Source organism: Chaetodon auriga, chromosome 13, assembly GCF_051107435.1.
Source record: "Chaetodon auriga isolate fChaAug3 chromosome 13, fChaAug3.hap1, whole genome shotgun sequence".
Lineage (NCBI taxonomy): Eukaryota > Metazoa > Chordata > Actinopteri > Chaetodontiformes > Chaetodontidae > Chaetodon > Chaetodon auriga.
Window position 1 is genome coordinate 12,732,193 of NC_135086.1, and position 23,212 is coordinate 12,755,404.

A 23,212-nucleotide genomic window follows, 5' to 3' on the forward strand; every position below is an offset into this window, starting at 1 on the left:
AAGACAACTGAAATGATAAAAGCTTTATTCATAACAACACTGCTCAACAAGAACAACAGGTGTACTGTGCACATCAGTGTATTTCTGCATATTGCTTAATCAAAACTTTATAACACTTAAATATAGATTTGATATATAATCTAAGGAGCATTTAAGTACCATAGGTCAGACTTGGTCTGTCCTACACATCCAGTATTATTTATAAACCCGATAATATTACAACTGTGGTAATCAGTCTAATAATTTATAAAAATGTTCTAATTTGACATCCTTGTCCACTCACAACAGTATTGCATTAAATGCAAGACAGTCATCACACAAAATAAAAGAGAAGCATTAACATATGCACGTGAGTCAGGGAGATTACTTTATGGCATATGAGAAAATAAACCAAAACACAGCAAGAATTAATAATCAAAATACATCTTTTTATGTACACTGTTGGAGACTCCCAAAAGAGGTAAAACAAAAGACAGTTTCTCCCTCTGTCGTGGGATGAAAGGTTCTACTCAAAGTACGCAGGATAAGCTCCTCCTGGGGAAAAAAAAATACAATGGTTCATGCATGTGTTGTGGATACATTTATATATTATATTACAATGAGTTAATTTTTCTCTTACAGTAGATGAAATATTGACACAAGAATTGAGGCACTGCTATGCTATGGACAGCTGTCTCCTTCCATCTGAACAATCCCACCAAAAGATGGTGGTTCGCCTCCTGCTCCCTGCAGAGTGGAGCCTGCCTCACTATCCACTTCTCCATCTTCACTGTCCTGTGATGTTAAAAACAGAGACACACTGTATGCAATCACTGAAGACTTACAAATGACACAAAGAGGCAAATAAGAGGCAGATAAAACAACTGTATAGAATCCAACAAAAATAAATTGAACCTAAATTTGTAGGTAAATAAAAAACACACAACATCTACCAATCCCTACACAATATAATTTCAAAAAGCCCCGAAGGCCCTCGATACCCCCCAGTATAAAGAGAAGTACCGTTTTAGTGCAGGAGTAAAACATGTGACTTTGCACTGTCTTGACTCAACATTTCTCTTCATTTGTTTGGACTATGTGGACTATTTCCTGACCTGCACACGCTTGATGAAAAATTCTTGGACAAACCATGCAGCCAGCTTTGCAGCTCAGAGTTTACTTTGGTTTTGCATTGATCTGCACAGCACGCACAAGACTTGTTTAGTCCTGAAATCTTTTATTTAGCTCTTAAATCTTTAGTCAAACTGTATCAAACGCTAATCCATTTAAAAAAAGAAACAATAAATGATCGCCACCTCTCATCCTCCTTTTATTATCATTTTCTAAATAGTCTAGAAACCTTCTTGATACTTAATTTCAAATGAACTAAATGGGCCAAAAATTCAAGTAGGTAAAAACACTGAAAGGCCGGTGCTAATGCCTTTAAAGGGAACAGAGCAGGTAGTTTATGTTAAACACTGGCTGATTCAAGTCAACAGGCCACATGAACAATTACAAAGTATTCTGCTACTTATAAAATGCTCTAATGTTCATGGGAGTCAATAACTCAGCGCTGGTCACAGTGTAAATGGCTGATACAGCACGAGAAAGAAGCACCACAGTGGTTACAAAAGTGGTTTTAGTTTCAAACAAACTAAAGCAGTAGTGGGAAAAGTCACACTCTTGTCCACTTCTATAAAACTCTTTTAAGGGAAAACCAAAAAAGTGCTTTGATCAGCACTGCAGAGTGCTCTTCTACACAAGCATTAATATACTCTATCAATGTATGAGTTACAGTATGAAAAAAGCCATGAGCATCGGTGGTCTCATGAGTGGAAAAACAGTCCTTTGCTGCTCTCATCTTCATTTAGATATTTAAGTATGCTATGCTATGCTATGCTAGCTGAACTTACCTTGAGCTTAGATAATCCGTCTGACTCTATGACTGATGATTGACTTGTAATTGGGGAGAGGGGTGCTGAAACAGGCGAGTGAGGCGTCTTTGGCCTGTGGGATAAAGAATGGCTCCTTTTCACAGCAGAAGACACCGCCTGGGCGAAGCGGGATGGGGTTGCAGGAGAGTAGGGCCTCGGGGCTGCAAAACTCCTTAATTTTTCCAAGCTTAACCCTAAGTTTGGCTCTTTACATGGCAAACTACTTTGCCGAGTCATTCGCTTGAAGGCTACATTCTTGTCATCCCCTTTCGGGCTCAGCTGAACATTAGCGGCCCCTGTCGTCTCCTCTTGCCAATACACGGGAGGTGGAGGAGGAGGGAGTGGTAACTGCTCTCTCTCTGCACTTTCTTGAGCCTCCCTCTGGCCAGAGCCTGGACTGGCATGGAGACTCTTTTCCGCTGCTGAAGTTACATAATACCCAGGTGTTTTTTTGTGCTGTGCCAAGCGGAAAGAACCAGGCTTCGGTTTAGTTGCGGGTGGAATTTTCATCTCCTTGACCTTTGATGGTGAACTTGTTTGAGATGCCCCATCAGCCGAGGATGAGATCTTGTCATCTGTTTTAGGTAAACTCATTGGTGATGAGGGATGAATGGATCCAGGTATACTTCCATTAACAGTGTTTTGGGTAGTAGTAGTAGTAGCAGTAGTAGCAGTAGTAGTAGTCAGCAAGTCTTCCCTGGGTTTAGTCGAGTGCGGCTCACGTTTTTCCTTTAAGATCTGTTCTCCTGTTGCTGTGTTCTTCTCCAACTGAAGAGAACCAATATTTAGTCCCTCTTCTGGAGCTGCAAGAGGCGTCTCCAGTGTCAGTGCAACTTCAAAATATCTAAGTTTCTCCAGGGATTTCTGAGGCATGATAGTATACGTTGTCATCCCCACCTTGGGGATATAGTCCCTTGTCAGCTCGTTGGAAGGCTTGGGCTTTGGCTCAGAGTTTGTGGCATAAATAGATGGTGCCATTCCTGTTGCGGGGGCACTTGGTGTTGAGTCTTGGCATGATGAGGTCTCTGAGGTGTGGGATAAGGCATGCTTGAGGTCAGGCAGGTCCAGGTCCTCCGTAAAAGTGGCCATATCTTTCTTCTCCACTGATTCAAAGGCAGGCACATTAGCTGAGATGGGAACTTTGTCCATGGGTTGTTGTGGAGGCACAGGTGGTGGTGGGAAATCTGTATTCACTTGAGCATCCTCTCCAGTGGGGCATGATGTGCTGGTGGATACTGGGCTCTCCAAGCCGTCAGTCTGGTCCCAGCGGGTTTCAGTGTGTGCCTGAACACTCGCCTGCACTTCTGCATCCTGCATTACAGACGGAGGGAGGCTGCTGGGTACAGTACTGCAACCACCTTTGACACTTTCAGGTGTAGACTCTTCACAGACGGGCTGCTGGCTTACATTTTCAACTTGACATGGACCACCATCTACACAGAAAAGAAATGCTGTCATGTGGGACAGGTGTGTTGACTTTCTTTGAGAGCAAAACCTCAAAAATGTGGCATATTAATGCAAAATTAAAGAATATATATTAGTGGGTGCAACCCAGATTCCAAAAAGGATGTTTTGGAATCTGGGTTGTATCCCTGCAGAATATCTACAGTACAGACATCAACAATACCACTATAATCCAACCCACTAGTATCTGCCTGCTCAGATGAGCCTGTGCCATCCGTTTTCCTGACATCACTCAGTGCTGCAGAATCATTCACTGTACTCTGCAGCTGACTGTAAAAAAGAAACAAAGAGCGGGAATTACAAGTGTTGCTAATACTAATGGAAAAACACGACTGAGGCTTGAGAGGTCATGCTGGAGTTCGTACTTGCCATCTGAGGACAGATCATGAGACTGATCTTCCCCATTGCCCTCCATGGACACTGTGCTCAGTACGTCAGTATCTAGGGACGGGGAATGCAGTGAAACATCAGCAGACATGTTGAGGCTGCTGTCCTCTCCCTGGGTATCACTCGCAGTTGCAGACTTTACAGAGACAGTGGTCTCTTCTTGCTCCACAATCTCCTCCAGTGTGTTAGCAGCTGCACCCCCTGTAACACAACAGCATAATGAAGTAATGTAACTCAATTGGAATTACATCAAATGTTCTTTAACTGCATGTAAGTTCTTTACTTATTTTAGTTATATTTTCCCATGGTGTGCGTGAGAAACCAAGCATCCAGCCATATTTACCTCACAAGTACACACACTCACCCTTTCCAATAAAAGAGGCTGTTCTGATGAATGAATTCCACTTAATCTTTTACATCTCAGTCCCTTGTCTAGCTCTTAATTTAGCACCCCAAGGAAATGCATCACTGAGGAGCAGGGGGCCAAAGGAATTTCAAGGCTACTTAAACAAAACTGCAGCTTTTCACTGTTCTCAGCCTCTGATCTCTACATCTACTGCACAGCACTGGACTGTTGGGGAAACAGCAGAGGAAGTTATCTTTCTCTGTGACCTTAGGAGGAAAGGGGGGACGGAAATGATGGTGTAGACAAGTAGACAGCAGTGGTCATACAAAGTCAGTGATTACACTTTCTATAAATGAGGTCTGGGGGAAATGTTGCTCGTGAAGAGACTATGTGCAACAAAAGAGTTCTGATGCAACAACACAGTAAAAGTATAAATATGTAAAGAGGACAAAGACAGAGAGGCTCGCTGTAATTTAGAGAAGACAAGAAAGAAAACTATCTTAATGATGTGTTTGTGGGATTTACAGGAAACTCGTTTTTTCAACATCCAATAGGAATACATTTGATGGAGTGAATGAATTTTGTTTGTGGTGTTTAAAGCATGTCATCACAGACACATTACTTAGGAGAATGCACACAGTGATGTGGAGAGTTTTCTATTTTATTTTCTGCTATTGAAGGAATGGTCTGTGGACTGGCTGGAGTAAATTTGTAAATTTGTTAATCAGGCCTCTGTTCTTTTTTTGAAAACTATTCTTGCTTTAAATTGCTTTATATACAGGACGGGTGGAGCTTCCTTCAGGGGACAATACAGCGAGTGTCTGTACAATTACAGGAAAGTATATCAAAGCAGGTTAATTATACACTGCCGAGGAAACTACCAGGGAATTCAGAACCTACAATAACTGGAACGCAGCAAAAATGAGCTTCTCGGAAACTATGTTTTGTCAACATGCATGGGTTTCTAAAATGAGCCACTGTTCAAGAATGCCCACTAGGAGGCACAAGAGTCAAATAAATTAAAAACTGTGGGCTCCTGCTGCACAGCTTGAAATTAACCGGTCTTTGTCTTTGAGGCCGAAGTACACATGATGAAACATCACACAGCAGTGAAACATCTAAACGTATATAAAAACAGACCTTGCACCCCACTGACTGATCATGAAAATGCACAAATACAAACAAACCTTGCAAACTTTCATCCAGAGGAACTGTTTCTTGGACAGCAGCGCTAGGGGAGGTGGGGGGTGGAGGAGCTTTGCGTTTGGTTCTCTTCAGTGAAGACTCTGCTGAGGACCCACGACTCAAACCGGCCACCTATGGTACAGAAGATTTAATCAAGGCATACAATCAATGTACCTAAACGCAGGAATCACATGCTGTCATGCTACCGTTATAACCAGGTTGTCAGAGCTATGCTGAGACGACACAGCTTAATATTCAGTCCACTGACCTGGTCTCTGTCCAGCTGGGCGTAAGGTTCAGAGTTTAGTCTCCGGCGGGTGGTGAGGTCCGAGGGGCAGCTCTGAGACACGAGGATTGGGGGTTGGGGCGCACGTCTCTTCTTTGGCACATCGGTCGGTATTGTCGGGGAGCTGAGCGGAGACGAGTTTGAGCTAGGTAAGGCCATGCTGAGTGGTCGAGGCTTGCTCATAAGCACAGGAGAAGCTGGTGCACTGGCTGTCATTGCCTTTAAAGAACAAACATCCAATCAGAATGTGATAAGAGGCCAGTTCCCAAACAACATAGTGCATGTCAACCAATGGCAAACCAAAGTAAACAAACCTCCCTCTGAACCTTTAAAGTTAACTTTCTAAAACAGCTGTATCTTTGCATAATCAGTTCATAAAGCTGCATTACCTGGTCAGATTTCTTCTTGCTTTTTCGAAACTTGCTGAAGAGGCCTTTGTTTTCTTCCTCTTTCTGATTTTTATCTTTTCCTGGCAAGACTGTTCCTGGAAAAAAAAAAGAGATAACAGTCAGAATTATGACAGCTCTGTTGATATCAATCATACAGTTTACACACTGAAATACCTGCATGAGTTGGTGAGGCTGGACTCACAGGAGAAGCAGGTTGTGCTGCAGAGCCAACAAGCACGAGATTTAGGCCAGAAAAACGGCTAATACGCTCAGATCTGCAAAATCTCACGCCTCATGCAGCATGGTTTGCTTTTTTTAATACACTAGTACTTACCTTTAGTGTCTCTTGCATAAACCTCCCTTATTGCATAATCATTAAGAGAGCTGGACAAGTCCAAAGGGGCCAGTGATTGGACATCTGTCAACAGAACTGTAGTCTCTATGTCAAATTCACATTTCTCACAGATGGCTGGTAAGTGTTCAGCCAGAGGAACTCGAGGATTGACTCGTAGTATAGTTTTCTGGGTCTTTTTGTAGTTTATCACCATCCGAACGGTTGCCTGAAGAAGACAAAATGTGCCACTTTGATAAAATCTGTACTCAACATGAACAGCAAATAGTGGTGTCAACTGTATGTGCCAGCACGGTGTCGTATGTTTAATGTACCTCCGGCATCTGGGGACCTGTCTTCTTATTTTTATCCTCCTTTTTAGATTTTAGTATGATCTTCTCAGCATCCAAAGTTCCTATTAGAGCACTGGGCTTGAGTTTGGTGGTCTTCCTGTTAGCGGTGACTAGTTCTAAGGTGTGGCTCGATGGGTTCAGGTGATACTTTGCACAAAGCATCACTAATAGATCCATCAGGGGTTTGCTGCAAGACATGGAGGACACGATCAGTAAACAAAAACAACATCATTTGTTTGAGATAAGAGTGGAGAAGGGATGAAATCTAGGTCAGTGCAGGTTTCACAGTGCAAACTAAAATATTCTGATGAAAGCAATTTTGAAATCAAAGAAAAACACATATATTCACATTGATGTGTCAAAACCAGCATGAAAACTGCCTCACTTATCAGTTCACTCAATGCATTGATTGGAGGATAGTTTGATGAGACGCAGCGACTAATTTTTCTCATCAATTACTTTGCTGATTGTTTTGTCAATGATTATATTCATCAATAGTCAGTCAGAAAACAGGGAAATATGTCCATCTCAGTTTCCCAAAAGTCCAATGTGACGTCTGTTTTTTCAGCCCAAAACCAAAAGATATTCCACTTATTATATAAATTAAGTAATTCATCATATGTGAGAGGCTGGGACCAGAGAATGTTTGGCAATTTTTCTTCAAAAATCAATTAAACGATCAATCTATCAATAAACTATTAATGCTGATTAATTTTCCCTCAATCAACTTATCATTGCAACTATTATTTATTTTGGGAAAACTATATCTGACTTCACAGTTTGATACTTTCACTGATTTCAAATAAAAGTTAGTTTCAAGAAGTTATGCAGAACATGTGGAAACTGTACAAAGCACATTTACAGTCAGTCACAGTAGCCCCATGAAGCTTTCCTGACACCGATAATACAGTTTAAACATACTGCCTTACACTTAATCCTCAAGACATTAACATGAGCATTAAGTCTGTTGTGCAGGCACCTAGACCAGGTTTAGAGGGAGAAAAGAAGGTGAAGAATTCAGTTCTTAATCCTTTCATAATGGATTGGTCTCAGTACTTTCTCAAGAGGCCAAGGTGCAAAAAGACGCCCGGGAAGAATGTTTGTAAACTGTGTGCATTGTGAGAAAGATAATACTATCTTAAGTAAACTCTGTTGATGGAAAGTCTGAGCTGTGTGAGTGAGTAGACTCGCAGAAGGACACACAGACCTTGTTCTAAAAAACTTTGACTTCGAGTTATGTTGACACATGCTGATCTGATTAGGCGGTGCAGTCATAGCTGAAATGGTGAACAGTCAGGGTTGTATGTGTCCTCATGGCACTGTAGCATGAGATCAAGTGATAATCTGTCAGAATCAAAAGTTCATCCATCCTCACTTTGATGGGAGAATGAAAATGAAGAAATGCAAATCAATGTTGTTCCTCGTACATGAACTAACTGAAACCACACATTCAGCTACTCCACCTATCTGACTCAATTTAACTGGATCTGAACTTTATGTGATGACTAAATGTGACATCAGTCTCATGATGAAGTGTTTATATGTAATACTGAAATGTGAACAAACGCACAGTGGTGTTCCTGCCCAACTGTATGATTTTAAACTTCACACATCCTGATTAAGGGATACTGATTTAGATACAGTAGTCTAAACTGTACCTTCCATGGACTGTGGTCATCTTCTCCTCTCCGCCAGGCAGAACCACAACCAGAGAGAGGTCTTTATCGATAAGGTTCTCCTTCTGGTCCATGCTTAAATGAGGGTTTCCTGGGTACCACTGGGAGAAACCTGGAGAATCCAGCTTCTTTAGTCCTGGCGGGGATGGTGCTTTGTTTTTGGTCGACACCCTGTAGTCAGACAAGAACGTGTAAATTATTCTCTGTTGCCTCAGCACTAGTAAAAAGTCTGACTATTGCTTTGGCACAACCAGACAAATGAACACTTTTTAGAGATTGACCGGGAATGGTTTACACTTACATGCATGAGTGGGCATTAAAAAAAAATCATTAAATTGTCTCTGCTATCTCAGACAATAATCTGATTGAAAATCACCAAAGTGCAGCAGACAGCATGAAAGGAATCCTTTCTTCCTCAGGTTTTAGAAATCAGCGAGGCTATTACATGAAAGAGCTCAAGTCCACTTTGCAAACAAGTCACAAGACAACCAAGTGGACAGATTTACTCATTGAGCCTGAAGAAATGGCTGCGAATGGACAGACATGTGAGAGAGGCTGCTTACAAAATGCGAGACAGAGACCACAGTTTGTGTGGCTGCAGACAGGGTTGTCTCCTGTATGTTGTGGTAAAAATGGTTTTATGGTGTTCTGTATGTTCTTTTTTAGTGTAGGGGCAACACCCTATGCATTAGCCAACATCACTTGGTGTGCTAGGATTCTTTTTTTCCAGTGTGACTTACTGTGACAAACACATTTCACTTCTGAAGTCTGTTTTTGAGTGTTTGTCTAAGCTGAACATTCCTGAAAACTGTGTCAATACAGTGTGGGAGAGAGCAGCGGCAGTCACATGAGAGTTACAGACCAAACAGGTACTGCATGACACACACAAACACACACACACACACACACACACAACAAAAAATGTAAAAATCATACCGAAATCCCAAGATGATCCGTCTGTTGGACAATCACACATAGTAAATCTGTGATGCATTCTATTTCACTTAATTACACCATTCTCACACTGCACCTGAGAGGCAGGGATGCAAACCTGTTGTCTGTAAACACAAAAAACTGATTTGCATTGAGCGCACTCATGATTATGGGGTTTTAAGACTAGCTGTAACACATTTTGTTTTGTGTTACCATTCACTTGAAATGAAAAGCTGCAGATGTTATGATAGCACACCAAAGTAAACACCGGATCACATCAAGTCAGCAAAGGTCTCACTTTACTCCACCACAGCTCCATCAGGATGTTCAGCGGGCCGAGGAATCATAGCTTTAGAGAATTTCAACTGTCACATCCGTCAGTCAGCATACAAATGAAACAGGTTTCTGCAGACCCAGTGCCTTGAATTACAGCCTGTAAAGTCTCACGTGGGGGCAGTGCTTGTTCAAACAGAGGAATCCGAGCAATGCAAGGTCACAGGCTCCACTGAGGCACGTCTAGCAAAGGATTATTAGTCTTTCTATGGGGGAAGCTGTCCTTAAACACTATGACTTAGACATATATGAAAACACACACACACACACACACAAACACACACACAAAGACAGATACTTATATTTAAATTTGGAATCACTACAGTCTGTTGATATATTAATCATGATGCTATATTGCTGTATGTCATACATATTAAGTACAAAATTAGATCTGCACACTCTCACAAGCAATAGTCTAAGTTATGTTTCTTGAAAAGATATTTCAAAGATTATGCATTCTGCCTGAATCAGTCCATCTTAACATGGTCTAACTTCAATACAAAAGTATAAACTGGACCAACATTATATTAATGATTTCATGACAACTATACTACTGTTACACTATATACTACCATGATAGGAAATTCATCATCACCCTGATAGAAATTTAATAGAGGTCTCTGATCCTAACAGGAAACTAGACATTATCCATTTCCTTATTATGTGGACGAGCAGCTACTCAGAACATTTATAAATAATTCGGTGGCTCTTCTGTGCTGTGAGAAATCAATTACTTGAAGGATGGTGCTCAGATAACAATGAGGACTACAAGTTTGTTTTACGGTTGAAAGAAGTGAGTCATTAGCAAGCTAGCTGCACTGACAGACTCCGGTAGCTACTATTTTAGCATGCTAATGCTAAAGCAGCTCTCCGTACCTAAAAGACCTCCAAAACTCAGGACGTACAGATTATTACAACACATTGTAAAAAGAAAGGTGTTCATGACCTGAAATGACCAGTGTTGTTTCTTGACAACACATCATTTGTAGTAAATAGTGAACAAGTTTAACAATTTCAGACAGACTTTTCATTCATTATTTTCTACTAGATGCTATTTATCTGTTCTGAAGTCAGTTGACAGCAGACTGTAGGCAGCACAGAGGAGGATACACAATAATCTGAGAGATTGCAGCAACAGAAAAACAAAGGAGCAGTAAGCAGCAAGGCACACCAGAAACACACTCTTTCATCTGCTCATCTTTGAGCCAATACCACCAGAAGCCAGGAATGATGATAAAGCCTCACAATCTAGCACAGACGATATCGAGCAAAGCCAAACGATGAACTGCTGTGACTTGTGAACTGTTTATTTTTTGTTTATTCTGCTCTGGGGATTGTGACAGCAACAAGCTCGAAACATTCTTGAGAAAAATACACAAAGGATCATCACGTGAACCCAAGACAGAAGGCAACTGCAGACCTCTCTCCTAGTGACCCCTGGATTGGGTTTCATCAGCTATTTCTAAATCCAATATTTATGTGCAAAACCTTTCCTAACTTCTTACTAATTGCTTGCTAGTTTCTGGTGATTTACTAAATCGGATTGTGCCAGAGAAACTTAGAAAACATTACATAATGTGTAAGCCGTGAGGAAACCTCTATGGCATCTTCCAATCAAAAGCAATCAAGTATGACAAGAAAAAGGCACTGCAGCATCATGAGCTGAAACATACAACAATGAAGGTTTCAAGAGACCAAACCCTACATGAAACTAAACTGAAAACCTTTTGTAAATGTAGGTATAGAAGTTAGTTAAATTAATCAGTAATTTTACATTGACCCTGAATCAAATGACTGATTTGAAAAGGGAGCTTTTTAGCCAATTTTAGCTCACTGTTTTGGTTTTACAGCTCACAGATTTCCTGCATGGTTTGGTCTTATCACTCTCACCAAACTGGTTTCCAGTTGTAGTAAGAAGCCATTTCAGCAAACAAGACAAAATAAACCCTCTGCTGATCAGACAGCAGACAAAACTAGCAACCAGCTGGTGAGTACTGACACACATCGAGCAAGAAATTGTATTATATTTTCCTCAGGAGTTGCCGGAGACTTCTAATGTTAGAAGTTAATAATAAAAACTGTAACAAGGCAACTGCATGCCGACACATTAGCCATACCAATGTTATAAGGTCGGGTTCTCTTGATGCTTGCACTTTCAGGGCTGTCTGACAGCTTGTTTTGGGGTTCAACTGTCTTCTAGTGAATTGAATTTGATTGATGAGAATTTTGATGATGAGTAAATGCTTCTATCTGCCTGGCGTCTCTCAAATAAATCAAACAAAACCTGTTCCATTGACATATTGGCTACATGTAGCAGAGGGCATCAGAGGGAAAATGGAGAGGCCTGCACACCTATGACTCTGACGAAATACTGATGCATCTGCATTCAACTGAATATTGTGTTTTGTCACCTATTTACATGCCTTTATAAACTGTAGGTTTCCATTTTGAGAAGGTAATAGCTAACATGTGCAACAAAGGGATTACCCAAGTCTCCTTAGGTCAGGGGTGGGGAATGCTGCGGATGTAGAATGTCATGCTTCCCAAGAAAAATAGACACACAAACATATTTGGTGATGTCAAAGCCGAACCAGAGTGCCTAATTTAGTGCGTGTTGACGTGTTCGCAGTGGTGAAAAAGGCCAACCTTGAGCATCATTACAGTTACAAACACGTCAAACTGGATGAGCTGCGAGGGCAAACAAGAAGAAGCAGCTTTCACAAAACCATATTCTGACAGACAGTGTTATGCAATCAAGCTTTGGGGTGAGCAAGCTAATAGCCAATTCAGAAGGAGAATTTGTGAAGGAGTGCCTTGATGCTGCTGTGGAGCTGCTCGCACCAGACAAAGTGAAATTGTTCCAAAGTGTCAGTTTGTCTGGAATAATTCACAGATGATGAGAAAACCTGAGGTGGAAACTCAGTGATAGCAAGTGTCTGTGTGATTTGGCCTTCATGGTGGACATTACTAAGTACCTCTCACAGCTGAGCTTCAAGTTCCAGCAAACTGCTGAGCTCTCTGCTATCAAATGTGAAATCATCTGAAGCTAAATCAAAGCTGTGACAAGTGCAACCGGGAAGAGGAAAGACTGCATTTTCCTACTCCGCATGAACAAAAACCTGCTATGACATCTGAATATGCCTCAGAGTGAAGACTCCTTCAGGCATTTGGTAAGAGGTTTCGAGACATGAAAAGTAAACAAAAAGAAGTGGAACCAGCTGATGTGCCTGACAACCTGCAACATGAAATCATTGAGCTGTAAAGCAATGACAAGCTCAAAGCAAGATATAACAACCTCCCTCTGCTCAAGTTCTAGAAACTGTAAGCATGTCCTGAGGATTCCCCCGTTCTGAGGAGACATTTTGCATCTCAGTTTTTTTTTGGGACAACCTATTATTGTGAGCGGCTCTTTTCAAAAGTGACACCTTCAAAGACTTGATTCTGCTTAAGACTAACTGGCCCCAACCTGTAAATCCAGCTGCAAGCAGCAGCATCATCACTACCACCTGACAGGCCTCACTGAAGAGAAGCAGTTCCAGCCATCGCAATGGAGGTTAGTGTGATATGTGTTCAATAATCCAACATGACCCTTGAAGGCATCTTATATTTTAAGACTCTCGTATTTGAGTCTGTTATAATAAATGATCAAATTAAAAATCAAAATGTCTCCAAACCATTTTGATCTCTAGTTGTTTCTGCTTAAGCTGTAAACACATCGTAACCACAAAACGTACTAAACAACAAACTTTGCTTCAGCCCCACCCATTAGGCGTACTGAATTTTGTTTGTGTGCGTGTGAAGACACATGTTTATTTTCACACACACACACACACACTGGCCTTTGCCCATCCCTCCAAACTGATATTCATGTGTGTGCATGTGTGTGTGTGTCACAACTTGCCTAAGCTGTAACACACGCTCAAAGTGCACCGCCTCGAGCAAATCTGCATGTGTGTGTGTGTGTGTGCGCGCATTTGCGTCTTTCCTTTGCATGCGATCTCTAATTTTTATTTCCTGAATGCTGCTTTAAGCGAGATCAACTTTGTCCACCAGAAAACTCACTCCTGGGAGAATTGCCATGACATTTGCTGCTGATATTCATTGTCCCCAAAGGATAACACATTGCAACAACAATTGCATAATCTAAGAGGCTGATTTCCATCACATTTGCAAAGCGTGCAGATGCTCCTCCATGCAGGGTGGCAGTTCCACCCTGAAGCCAAACGTTTAATCTCTCGCTCCCTGAAATTGCCAGTATGTTCAATCATACGGTATTAGGGGATGTAACTGTACCACTGTAACACCTCTAAGGACCAGCAGAGGTGTATTAGATAATTTTGTGAATAATATTGACGTCTTGAAAAGTAATCCTAACCCCTGACTGGACAGGTTAGAAGGGCGTAGAGAAGTAAGGGAGGGAGTGTTAGATGAATAATAATAGACAGATTATTCACTGTTGGTGTGCAACCAACAAATACAACCAACACAGACAGACAAGCTAAAACAGACGTTCACGCCGTGGTTTCTGCTGGGTTCAAAGTCCTGATTCATGGCTCTGGCTGATTATTTGGCAATGGATTATAAGCTTTTAACACTGTATCTAAACTTTCTCTTTTTTTTTAAATGCTCCAAAGCTGGGTCATGTAAGTAGATTTATTTAATCGATACAGCTCTTATGTGATTTTCAGTGGGGGAGAAACTGCATCACGTGATTGTGAATGCCCCCAGCTAGAAACAATGAATAAATTAGTATGGAAAAAATGCACAATAGCCATGCCTCAAGTTCAGGGTCAGCCTAGTTTATACAGCTGTGTCATCAGTGATTTTATCAAGGCACCTCGAGCAGGTGACAGACATGGACACACAGGCTGGTTTGTTTTTGCCATCCAAGCCTGTGTTTTGTCAGAGGCCCAGGATGTGTTGCTGAATGAGAGGAGACGTGTTGAAGCTTGACTGTGCTGATGCCTCATTCACAGGGTTTCCCTGGGAGGTCTGACACTCACAAACAGGCTCATTCAATTGCAGAGGACATACTCAACAGACATGATCACAGACTCTACCAGGAAATAACAGGCCTGTTGTCATTGTGCCATTTGGTAAGTTTCATCATACAACAAGCGTTGTGGACTTCAGTAGAGCAAATAAACGGAGTCTAATAGAAATATGCGGTGTGATAAATGAATACTGCACTCTATGATGTTGTGCTGAGTCCTGGTTTAACTGCAACCATTATCTTCTTTGTGAGGCTTCACAGTTCTACTGACAAACCTCAAAATGATGAAGGAAAACGAAAAGCTACAATAATATCCAGATGCTGCCTCTCATGTAAAAATACTTCAAATACTTCTTTGCTATGTGTGAAAAAGACAGAATGACAGAAAGATAGGCGGGGTTTTGAAGAATGGTGGAAATACATATCTGTCCTTCAGACCAACTAAAAAAATAACTGTAATATCAGCAGGAGTCAACCAGCCCAACAAAAGGATATCCAGATTCCCAACATTCCATCACTCTTTGTTCCAGCTGGCACGACTTTGACCAGAAACATTTCAGTCACTTCTATGTATTTTTTCCACTCCGTCATTTAAGATCCTTTCAGGCAAATCCTAAATCAAATGTAACAGTGAACAGGTGGGAGCAGCCCAGCCCGAGAAGAAACAAGACCAAAGACCTGGCGGAAATCTAACGTTGCTTAGAGGTTCTGAGGAGGTGCAGGATTAGCAAATATGCCCACTGTGGTATGTCAGCAGCTGCTGGGTAGCAGAGTGACCCCTGGGGTAATAGTGGGTTCCTGTACAAAGAAACAACAAGTTTTCAAAGAAGCCCTTCTGCTCAGTCGCATTTTGAGACAACACCCTGATTATTTTAAGCAACAAGAGCAACAATTTAATGCTCCAATGACCAAAACACAACAAGCAGTAGTTTATCAGGTAGCAGCACTTACAAGCTCAAACATGCCACAGCGCAGGAAGTCCAACACGCCCTGCACTTCAAGTCAAAACACACAGACAGTTAACAGTGTGAATAGAAACATTTAGGACAAAAATATCTGAAGGTCCTCTCCAACAGTGTTAGAGGAAGTCAGCAACAGCACGCTATGAGCCGTACGAGAAGAAGCAGAAATTTGGAAAGCAGGTGTGACAGACCTGCTTTTCCTCTCAGTTTGCCAGCAGTTCATTCCACTCTCTTACCTCTTTGCCTAAGGTTGTCCCCGCTCAATAATTTCCATTCTGCTGTGTATCTCCCATGAGTTGTCAGACAGACTGAACTCTAATCAGTTTAGCTACAAAAGGCCCACCTTAATGCCACGCCCAAGCTGTGACATCAGAAATCTGCCCCTCCAACCCTCTACCTAATTCCTGTTGGCCCCCTCACCGCCTCTCTGAGCGCTCTGGAGCAGTGTGTGGGTAGCCTCCCCCCGCGGACATGAGCAGAAAGGTAAGCAGCTTTTCCTCCCTGTGCTGACATGAACCTGTGGGTGGGGCTAGTGGAGCGACAGTGCACCACACACACTGCAGCATGTGCTCACTTTGGTAGCTCAGGAACTTAGACAAATTATTATGCATTTTAATCAGGAATGAGCCTTTATTTGAATCCTGCTGGTGACGATGTGATTAGAGGAAAAGAATCAGGAAGGACGATTTTCCCATTGATTGGTTTCTCACAGGGATCCTCCCACTCCCTAATTTAATCAGGTACTCTCCTGTGTTTGCTTTTCAGTTCAAAAACAGCTTTTCAAAACCACACCTTATTTCTTCGGAAATGACTCACTCCACAGTCATGTCAGAGGACTTGACGGTTGAGTGTAATAGCAATGAAAGTGACAAAATGTATGAGACAGCATACATCTCCTGTAATCTCAGGTTGCAGAAAAGCTGGAACTCTGTGTAAAAGCCAAATAAAAACAGTGTCCCTGTCCCAACTTGTTGGAAATGTGTTGCTGCATCAAATTCAGAACAAGCAGATATTTACCAAAATCAAAAAAAAAGGTGAACATTAAATATATTGTCTTTTTGCCACGATAAATTCTTCACTAAGTATACGTATTTCAGACAACACAGTTTAAATAAAAGACATAAATGTGGAAAACCTGAGAATAACACAATACTGTAACAGAAAATAAACATATTCATGAAAGCAGTCAGGTAAAATTGTTAGTAAGAGCCGTCAAAAGAAGCTGTCGGCACCTTGCACTTAGTCTAACACATCTAGCCAGAGAAAGCACTGCTTTTGTTCTGTTTTTCAGTTGTCTCTGTGAACTTAATCAACACTTTATAATAGGTTACTATTAAAAAGCAAAATGGGAAAAGGCATCACTTCCCAATGAGCGACAATGCAGACTTATTATTAGAGCCGTCTATATTTACTTATGTTTATAAAAGCAGGAAGCTACAAACTTGGCTTCTAGAAACAGCAGCATCAGCAGACTCCTGTGGCTGACGTACAACCCTGATTCCAAAGAAGTTGGGACATTCTGTAAAACATAAATAAAACAGCATGTGGTCATTCGCTACGTTGACATATACTGAATTGAAACCAGTGCAAAGTTAATAATATTTAATGTTTGACCTCGTCAGCTTCATAGATTTTTGTAAATATCTGCTTATTCTGAATTTGATGTCAGCAGCACACTTCAAACAAGTTGGAACAGGAGCAGTTAAAGACTTGCAAAGTTGTGGAATGCTCCAAAAACACCTGTTTGGATCATTCCACAGGTAAACAGGTTCATTGGTAACAGGTGATAGTATCATGATTGGGTATCCAGGGGCATCCTGGAAAGACTCAGTAGTTCACAAGCGAGGATGGAGCGAGGTTCATGACTCTGTGAACACAGGATTGTATAAAGGGCGTTTCTGCTTGGGCTCAGGAACACTTCATAAAACTCTTGTCTGTAAACACAGCTTGTTTGCAGATGATTGCATTCTGTTTTTATTTACATCTTACACAGCATCCCAACTTTTCCAAAGCAGGGTTGCATATTATAAGCATTACTTTTAATGAATAGAGTTTTCTCCTGAACCCTATGACCTACAGTGTGAACGCTGTTTTCTCCGGATTTGATCCGAGTGTTTGATGCAATGTAAAGCTGCGGCTTTGTTTAGCAAACTGTATGTGGTCTCGTACGGAAGCAATAACTCTGACCCTGCATTATGAAATCATGAAAGTGCTCAGTCCCTTTATCAGTATCCTTGCACTCTCACTTAAGAATGTGTGGCCCATTCTACAAACACCACCATCAAATACCACAGCACAATAAGGAGGTGAAGTGGTGAAAGGAGATGTTGGTGTGTAGGAGCAGACTGGAGAGGTGGAGTTAAGGAGTTACACAGAGGGAGGGTGGAGGAGGAGGAGTGGGGGGGGTTGGGGGGGTCCCTGAGGAAAGACAAAACACAGGACCAGAGCCACAGCTGGTAATTTGGTGAGAGGTCACTCACAGTAAACACAAGCTTTTTAAAGAGGGTCTGGAAAGGCCATTACTTCATAAGCAGTGTGGGATGGAAAGAGATTAGGGAGAAAAAGAGCACAGGGACCCTCTGAGAACTTCCCACTTCCTATGTGTAGCGTTTATTATTGCAGGAAAAACAAAAACTTTTTTCCCACAGCATCCTCCAGCATAGGCCTGGGCGCACTCAAAGTCTCAAAGCATCCGTTACATCATTATGAATTCTGATAAATACATAAGGACCAAATCTTGTGACATTATTAGCTTTTTAATGCAGTATCCATTTGTCATGATCTGCCACATTTGCACTCAGTATTACTGCTCCCCGTCGGGCTCACTCGTGCACTATATGCTGTACCAATACTACAGCAGAGCCAGAGTAAGCTAGCAGGTCTGCCAGCCAGTTGGGTAATGAGATTTGAGGTTAGGCCCCAGTGCAGCCTGTGAACCGGGGTCTGCTATGCTACATTACCCTCACCTTATCTCAGAGCAGCTCAAATATTTCACTCCCAGCGTTGCATCAAAACAAACCAATAAAGGAAAGAACACATGGTGTGTTTCCATCTCTGTTCATGCACAAATACATTTCTTTGAATTTAATAAACCTGTCAAGAAGGCAAACTTACAATAAGGTGTTTGGGTTTGCAGGCGTTCATTTCCAGATACACACAACAGCCCTACACAGCCTAGATAACATATACACAGAAGATAAGGTAATTATCCCTCTAACCTCTGGTGGTTTGGCCAAAACTGTGCTTTTTTCCAAGTGAGACCAACGTTTAGATAGAATAACTTGGTGAGAGAGAAAGCTCCCCCTTGAGTCATAATTATAACTATGACACTGTGTCCTTTCATCTGAGACAATGCAGCATTGTCTGCGGTGGGGCATCTTTCAAAAGGCACACCAGCATGCATTCCCCTTTGCTGATCACATGAACTGAGGTTTTCTGAAGCGAGTACGCACATAGTGACTCTGCACTCAGACGGGCACATTCATTACTTGTTTTCATTGGTGAGAGCGTAAACAGAAAACTCAGCATTTCACAACCTCAAAAAGAAAACTTAAGTGCATCTTAATGTCACAAGTGTCACACGCTTTCTCACATTCAGTCTAAAGGCAAGAGTATGTCGTGGTCAGAGGAGGACCTTTTGCACCTTTCGCTCAACTTTCTATCTTTTCATAACTTATATTCACTTCTAATAAAGTTTAAGCGACTTCTGCTCTTCTGTAATTGCAATTTTAACAATAAGCAGCACCTCTGTGGCATGGTGATGAAATACAGCTGGAACAGAAACAAAGCCACTGGACGTTTAATACAAAGCAGCTCTGCTTGCTTTACTTGCTAATGCTCGCTGTTAGTGTGAACATCCTCCACTGAAACTGCTGTTTGTTTATATCACGCTGTGGTTCATTAGCACCTTATCTCCTAACATGCACTGTAACTACACAGTGCATGTTAGGAGATGATAAGGTTCAGTACGTCACTTCATTACCATTTCGATATTAAGAAAAACACAGAAACTAGTGCCACCGTACAAACATGCACAAACACCTGCATGACACGTATGCACGGTGATAGTGCCATCTAGAGAACCACCTCAAGGTGTGCAATTTTTTAATTCCCATTTCATACCTGCCCTTCATTCTCCTAAAGCTGGTTTAGATTTATGATTTGTCATTGGCTGAACAATTGATAGACAGCTTGTCAAGGTCTTGTTAAACAGACCTGTAGGGAACTCAACCGATGCCTTTTTGATAAATATCTCACCCAAACAAAACAAACACTGATACTGAAGGTCAAGCAAATCAAGGCAATTTATTCCTTTGTCACATAAAATGTTTGAATGTTATTGGAGATAAGTTGAAGTTCCTATTGAGAGCACACAAAGGACTAATTCATATTAGGTCATTCTGAATGTTGCACAGGCTGAGAGTGGGAGGCATCCAACTGTTATGCCCTGGACGAGTGCATAACAGACACAAAGAGGGGCCGAGACCTCCAGGCAGGATCTGTGCAGCAAATCTGTGTAAATAAGCTGCTGTGCACCACATCAATATTATCTAAAATGCATAATCAGAATTCCTACTTTGGAGATGAAAACAAAAATGAGCTATAATAACCAACAAACTCTGTTTCATGATGTTCATAACTGTGCGCTGAGAAGTTTTCACTGGTATTTACGGTCAATGCGTTGGCTTCAGTGTGGCAACAAAGACGACCCATTATGCCCTGGTGCCTGGACGTTAGCCATTTTGTCTGTTTTAGCCCCGTGAGGCAGAAAGCATCCATGAGATAAAACATCCCAGTATTCAGACGACACACCGGCTCATTGCCAGGCCAAGCTTGCTGGGCCTTAATGCTGATTTTCCTCTTGCTTCATTACATCCAGTGGGTGGAGATCTTTGAATGACACCCTTTATCTTGCTTTTTGAGCGCAGAAGATCCGAGTGGGCTTTCTGAGGGCAGCATGCTTCGGACCAAATGATATATTTTCCTGAGCGAACAAAGCCTCATTGTCAATGAGGATAATTTGGAGGAGAAACCGCTGCCTTATGCATTACTGTACTCAAAGGCCCTGCGATGTGTGTCTGTCTAGTCTGAAAAAGCCTCAAAGTTGATCACATTTGTATTTGTTGTGAAAAGCCAATACTTGCTTGAAGTGTCTAAGCTCCGCCAGTCGCTCCTGCCACAGTTTTCATCTGCAGACTCATGTGAGCAGCTGTGCCCTTGGACTGCCTGCATGTGGGGAGACAGCTGTGGGGATTCACAATACCTTAACTAATTCCACATTCTGCCCTGAGGAAAGCCAGCCATGTGAGATCATGGTTTAAGGTGTGTCCAATTAGCGGGGACAGCTCCAAGCCGCGCACTGTTAGACTGAGTGTGAATAAACGAATACACCTCTTGAAGATTTACAATTAAGGACCACAGTAAAAGAACTGCGATGTTGTGAAGGCTACCTCACGCTAATGCCGCGCCGTCTGTCTGTGTGTGAGAACAGCCAGCCCAGTGAGTCTGGCAGGGTCGGTGTTTGGATACCAAATGTAGCGTAGCTTTGGGGGTCACATGAAATCTTCACATATGACTGCATTTGAAAAAGTGAGAAGCGGCTGTTTATTGGCTCCACAAATATAAGAAGCCGCAAATAAGACGGAGAACATACGCCTTCCCCCACACCCCAGCAGCTTATGGGAGAGTGCGGTTTACTTTTCCAAACGAGAGTCAAACCACAGAGAGATTTAGGTAGTCTGCTGCTCTCCATTGCCAGGGAGTGTGGCTGTGCTCCCAGATTACACACTGCTCATGAAATATGAATACAGATCACACCAAGAGTGTTTTTTTTTCTGTTAGTGGAGAGTATATGAGGTGCCTGAATGCTGTTTTTACAGTACACAGGGCAGGACTGGAAACTTTGCACAGCTATCATGGAATACTGGATTGGAAAGTGCCATATGTTCAAATTCTCCATCTCACCTCTAATTTAAATCTTCAAAACCCGGCAGATGTCCACCGAATGCCAAAGGAGTGAGCAGTGACTGAAAAAAAAAAGCTCTGGAAACTCACTCCCCTTTTTTAATGATTCCAACCGCTGGAATACAAGCAGCTGACATCACCTACAAGTGCCTCAGCCAAAACTGATGGGAAATTCCATCATGTCATATGCTCACAGTGCTTTTTGCTATGAGTTTCTTTGACTGTTGGACATGACGGATCAGTATTATATAGAGTATCAGTTCTTAAGCCCGGCGAAGGCACGCTTTCCGCAAGAAAAACCACCGTCGGGCTCAATGCAGGGACAGAGGAGGCAGAGTGTTTAGCCTGCAGAATACTTCCCATGACCTCTACATATGGTCAAGGCGATTTCTCAGTGAAACTCGGAGAGAGCAGGAAATGAGGAGAGTTCAAAGGTTGAAGCGTCTGCAACAACTGTGACTTCACTGGGATGCACTGAGCGAAAGGGATGTCATTTGAAAGTCTCAGTTTGCAAAGGTTGAACTCATACCTTAAACAGCTGGATCAGACAACAGCTGGTTCCCTGCTACCAATTGTTGCTGTCAGCGCCACACAGTCAGCCACACCAAGGTGGAGGAACTTGATTTTAGTGCCATTATGTTTATGCAAAGTGGAAAAAAAGCATATTGTCAGGTCTTTAGTTTCTACTTGTCACACTTTCTCTGTTTAATCGTTTTATTTTCCAAACATCAATGTTAAGACCACGGAGGTTTGGCTCTGTTAAAAATACATTTGGACTCTTAATTTGCAGTGAAAAGGCTGCCGGACAAACTTGGCCCTCCTGTTTCTTGTGGATTTTCTCCGTCACTGACAGATAAAATACACAGACGTGCCAGCTGCTAATCCAAATGACAGTTCTACATACCTCAGACCAGAGCTCCGTGGATGGGGCTGATGGGATCCATGATCATCCATGACTAAACTCATCGGTTTAACACAATCCCTCGGACTGGTCAAACACAAACAAAAAGCACAATTCATTTTTAGTAACGGTTTACATGCTAAATGTTGAAAAGGCTGCTCTGACCTGCTGCTTTGAAGTGGTGCAAGAGGCCAAATACTGAAATATGGGCGAATCCCACATGAGGTCATCAGTTTTTCAGTCATATGAAGCGGCTTTTTTTTCCCCCCTTTTTTTTCTGGAAATATACTAAACGACTAAAAGTATTTACTAATCGTGTCTTACCATGAATGTAGCTGGTTTTCGACGCTCTTGTCAACTTCCATCAGTCTTCAAAAAGGTAAAGTTAATTGTAGAGGGCTACAAACAGATTTTGTTTGGATAAATGATCCATAATTCCGGCTGTGAAGTTCCGCGTTTTGCGCCTTTTACGCAAACCATTCCAGTGTGGTAAAGATGTTTTTCCTCTCCTTTTACTGAGACATTTCTAAATCATTTCGCCCCTGACACCGTAGACAACTCTGCCAACTTTTCTGTGTACATCCAGGACGCTGCATCGCAACATTGAGCTGTGGAAGTTGGGCGTCTCTCAGATCCAGTTTACCTTCCCTCCAGGATCCTGATGAGGCGTTTGGCATAACTATCGCATCCAAGTTCAAATCATGACCAACACAACCCAACACGACCACGCACTGAAAAACATAGTAAGTAAATCCACTTATTTAGTTAGAAGTAAGCTGAATAAAAAAAAAAAAAA

General features: G+C 41.9%; 1 protein-coding gene across 7 annotated transcripts; it reads right to left on the reverse strand.

Moving 5' to 3' along the window:
- Positions 1–7: 7 nt before the first annotated feature.
- On the reverse strand, positions 8–23,198 carry cobll1b (cordon-bleu WH2 repeat protein-like 1b). 7 transcript variants are annotated; one of them, XM_076747358.1, is made up of 14 exons: positions 22,741–23,198; positions 22,420–22,503; positions 8,313–8,501; positions 6,637–6,841; positions 6,305–6,530; positions 6,145–6,189; positions 5,971–6,065; positions 5,564–5,800; positions 5,298–5,427; positions 3,743–3,965; positions 3,559–3,647; positions 1,893–3,346; positions 620–774; positions 8–534 (listed from the first exon to the last, which is right to left on the reverse strand). In XM_076747358.1, exons 1-13 carry the CDS (start codon positions 22,779–22,781, stop codon positions 661–663), a joined length of 3,132 nt encoding a protein of 1,043 aa, XP_076603473.1. In that variant the 5' UTR covers positions 22,782–23,198; the 3' UTR covers positions 8–534; positions 620–660. The 7 variants fall into 7 exon arrangements, with proteins under 7 accessions (XP_076603473.1, XP_076603481.1, XP_076603479.1 ...); XM_076747366.1 differs by lacking the exon at positions 22,741–23,198 and adding an exon at positions 22,045–22,133 and having other exon boundaries at positions 22,420–22,504; XM_076747364.1 differs by lacking the exon at positions 22,741–23,198 and adding an exon at positions 16,994–17,070.
- Between the last annotated feature and the right edge of the window lie 14 nt (positions 23,199–23,212).

What these genes read in the sequence shown, in the direction of transcription:
- cobll1b (XM_076747358.1), bottom strand. Translation starts at nt 22,781, where the DNA reads ATGGAAGTTGACAAGAGCGTCGAAAACCAGCTACATTCATG. An exon ending in GCAAGAAGAAATCTGACCAG is followed by an intron (nt 5,801 to 5,970) that starts GTAATGCAGCTT and finishes TGTTCTTTAAAG; the next exon opens with GCAATGACAGCCAGTGCACC. An exon ending in ATCTGAGCAGGCAGATACTA is followed by an intron (nt 3,347 to 3,558) that starts GTGGGTTGGATT and finishes TTTTCTGTGTAG; the next exon opens with ATGGTGGTCCATGTCAAGTT.